The 3,613-nt window shown below is 57.8% G+C and overlaps 1 protein-coding gene across 1 annotated transcript in view; it reads left to right on the top strand.

Moving 5' to 3' along the window:
• LOC104497519 (tensin-like) overlaps positions 1-3,613 on the top strand; it is a gene marked incomplete at its 3' end in the record, with an annotated part of 33,554 nt that overhangs the window by 3,748 nt on the left and 26,193 nt on the right. The window contains exons 3-9 of the mRNA XM_010140782.1: positions 1,281-1,330; positions 1,663-1,834; positions 2,198-2,248; positions 2,757-2,879; positions 3,187-3,251; positions 3,368-3,451; positions 3,558-3,612. Of these exons, the coding sequence (XP_010139084.1) occupies positions 1,667-1,834; positions 2,198-2,248; positions 2,757-2,879; positions 3,187-3,251; positions 3,368-3,451; positions 3,558-3,612 (546 nt within the window). The remainder of the gene's footprint in view (positions 1-1,280; positions 1,331-1,662; positions 1,835-2,197; positions 2,249-2,756; positions 2,880-3,186; positions 3,252-3,367; positions 3,452-3,557; position 3,613) is intronic.

Below are 3,613 nucleotides of genomic sequence, written 5' to 3'. Positions count from 1 at the left end.
CTCCTGCTATGTAGGTTTGGAGGAGAGTGGAGCCCACAATGGGAATCCCATCCTGGTTGTTGGTGAGTGACACAGGGACAAGCCCACGCTCAGGTTGAAGCATGCTCTATGCACCCTGGCTCTGCCTGGGGAACATTTTACCTCTCTTTTTGCTGCGTTTTAACTCCTTCTTTGCTCCCAGCGATGCTAGGGTTCTCTGGGGTGAGCAGGAGATTTGGGGCTCCCTGGGGACAAGCCAGATGGGGATTGTCACTGCTGCCCACGTCCCCCCAGGTTCTTGGACGGGACTGCTGCCTCCTTTGGCTGAGAGGGGAGACTGTTGTCCCCAGGCTCTGTCGGCTGCTGAGTGCACCTCTGCTCCGCTGAGCAGCCTGACCTTAAAAGGGGGACATGGGGATGATGGAGGGTGATGCTGGCTGTCCGCGGGAGCAGCCCTGGGACTGCGCTGGATGGGAGATGGTGGGCGAAGGGCACTATGCAAACTTCTCCCACCTCATCTCGTAGCCTCCAGTGTGCCAGCTGTGGGATGCCACAGCCCCGAGAAGGGCGGCGGCAGGTCCCACAGCTCTGGAATCATCCTGGGAGCTGGCTGTGGGGCACATCACTTGTTTCTGGATCCTTCCAGGGGCTCAGGGTGTGTTGCCTGTGCAAGATGAGTCTTTAAATGACTCCTGCTTATTAGCTGAAGATACTAAAACTAATGAGGTATGAGTGTATTTTTCTTTAGCGGTTTTTTTTGGAAACCATGCTTAGTTTTTTGGTTGAGGTCACGAAGTCACCAAGCAAACCGGCTGCAGATGAAATTCTTGAGGCTGGAGAACACGCATAAATAGAAGTTTCCTGCTCTGAGAGCTCAAACATTTCCTCCTGGTGTTTGGCTCTGCAGAGCTGGGGCCAAAGCAAACTGTCATGCCTGTCTGGCTCCTCGCCGCCACTCGGGCAGCAAACCTGCCCCTGCCCTGGGCAGGCCCAAAGCTGCTCTGTCCTGACAGGTGTGTGTCCAGAGCCTGGCTGAGACTGGAGGGGTTCGTGACATACCTGAGACTGTCCATCAACTCACAGCATCCTCCTTAAAGGTCTTCTGGGACCCTACTGTAAGGCACTGGCCCCACAGTGCTCGTGGCAGCTGGTCCCAGCCGTGCTGGGGTTGTGAGAGCTGGGTTCTAGTGGTGGAGGTGGGATGCTCTGGCAACACCATCACACCCAGGTCTAGCATGATCCCTGTGCTGGCTGCAGGCTGGCTGTGGACGATAACTTGCATTTCGTCTCTGGTTCTTTAGGATGCTACAAAATCCCCCAGGAGTGGGCAGTCACGCCGCAAAACGTCCAGGTAGATGCCTCAGTTTTCCCTTCTAATGACCATCTCTACCCTGCCTAAACCTCCCCCACTGCCAACACTTTGCTTTTTCTCCAGAGGTGTTACAGGTGGGAGATGCTCTCTATAGAGAAGGTATGGGGATTATGACCCACCATGCCTAACTTGCGGGTCCCAAGATACCCCAATGGGTCTGGAAGCAGGGGAAAGGCTGCGGGCAGCCCTGCTCCTGCATCCCCATGTGTCCCAGCCTGTCTTGCTTAACCCCTGGGGCCATGCAGGGTGGGGAAGGGTCTTGCGTCCCCTCCCCATGCTGTGTCCTGACAGCAGTCCCGTCCCTTGCCCAGGAGCATGAGCCTCACCATGGCCACGGAGAGCAGCTGTGAGCTGGACCTGGTGTACATCACAGAGCGGATCATTGCTGTCTCCTACCCCAGCACAGCCGAGGAACAGAGCTTCTGCAGCAACCTCCGTGAAGTGGCCCACATGCTGAAGTCCAAGCATGGAGACAACTATGTGGTGAGTAATGTGGCTGGGTCCCTGCCAGGCTGGGCAAGGGGCTGTGTTGCTTAGGTCCTGGGGATGGGGTGCTGCAGGGGATGGGTGCTGCATCTTTGTCTCTGGTTGGGCTTGGCTTTCATGAGGAGGGGTCTTTGCACCAAGACAGATGGACTTTTTCCTTCCTTGAAGCTTTCAAGTTCTTTTGGACTCCCTAGGAGTTTCTGGCCATTGTGTTGCCTTGTGGCTAGGCATTACTCAGGTTAATGTGTCCAGAGAAGCCTCCTATGGGGCAATTTGGGGAGGCTTTGCAGTGAGGAAGAGGTGGGGGTGGCAGTGAAGGAGGAGAGTGTCCCCTCACTCTGTCTTTCCTCTTCCCTGAAGCTTTTCAACCTCTCTGAGCGGAGACATGACATCAGCAAGCTTCACCCCAAGGTGAGTCATGGCTGTGGGGAGCAGAGGGGCTCAGGGCAGGGCTGTCTGCAGGGACCCCTCTGCAAGCTGTTTGGGGAAGGAGCAGCCACCTTTTCTATCCCACCCAGCTGGTGGGGGAACAGGGGAGGGAAAGCACCCAGACTTCCCAGTGAGTTTGTGGGGTCTCAGCTTAATCCCTCACCCCTGTCCCCAACCAAGACCTGGCTGCTGGGGCCTCTTGTAGACTTCCCTAAGGCATCATCCCCATCCCTGTGAACATGGGGCAGCCCTGGGCAGCTGAGCTGAGTGACCCAGAGTGGAGCTGAGATCTGGAACTCCAATGGCTCCCTCCTCAGGGCAGAGGTCTGGGCAATGGAGTGCAGGGTTTTGGGAGAGGCTAGGAGGAACAAGGTGGTGGTGCCCCCCTGGGTATGTGCCTTGCGCTTTGCATGCCAGCAGGTTGGGGACTGTGGAGGGGGCAGAGACCAGCGTGGATGTGACCCCTGGCTGTCCCTCTGCCACCACCCAGGTGCTGGACTTTGGGTGGCCTGACCTGCACACCCCGGCACTGGAGAAGATCTGCAGCATTTGCAAAGCCATGGACACATGTCTCAACGCGGCAACGCACAACGTGGTGGTGTTGCACAATAAGGTGGGTCGGACCCTGTCCCTGGGGCACACAGCACAGGAGGGCTGGTGGCGTTGGGGAGCTGCAGGACCAGGGCTGAGCGGCCTCAGAGGCCAAGGGATGCAGGGAACTTGGTGGTTTGTGGCTTGGGCTGTGGGTAGGTGTCAGCATGCATGTGTGTTGGGGTGTGCATGTAAGGGTTGGGGTGTGTATTTGGGTTAGTGCGTGCGTATAGGGACTGGTGTGTGCGTGCCCGTGTGTGGGGCAGCCGTGCCTGGGTGCTTGTCGGCACCTCTGCCCCTGTGACACCCCTTCTGCTGTGTGCCCGCAGGGCAACCGTGGTCGGCTGGGGGTGGTGGTGGCTGCCTACATGCACTACAGCAACATCTCTGCCAGGTGAGAGGGACACGTGGTCCCAGGATGGCCCTAGGGCCCACTGCTGACCTCCATCCTGGTGATGCTGGGGTGCTGGTGCCGATGCTTCAGCCTCATCTGCCATTTTGTCCCTGCAGTGCTGACCAGGCTCTGGACAGGTTTGCCATGAAGCGCTTCTATGAGGACAAAGTGGTGCCGGTGGGACAGCCATCCCAGAAGAGGTGGGTCCTGGTGTGCATTTTGCCCCCATGGGTGGTTGGGTGCAGGGGGGCCAAGAGGGTTTCTCTGCTGTGGGTCCTGCCCCTGAGCTGCCTGTCTACCCTCTAGGTACATCCATTACTTCAGTGGGCTCCTCTCTGGCAGCATCAAGATGAACAACAAGC

This window comes from Buceros rhinoceros, unplaced genomic scaffold (genome assembly GCF_000710305.1).
Source record: "Buceros rhinoceros silvestris isolate BGI_N320 unplaced genomic scaffold, ASM71030v1 scaffold24077, whole genome shotgun sequence".
Classification (NCBI taxonomy): Eukaryota; Metazoa; Chordata; class Aves; order Bucerotiformes; family Bucerotidae; genus Buceros; species Buceros rhinoceros.
This window is presented reverse-complemented; position numbering and strand designations above follow the sequence as displayed.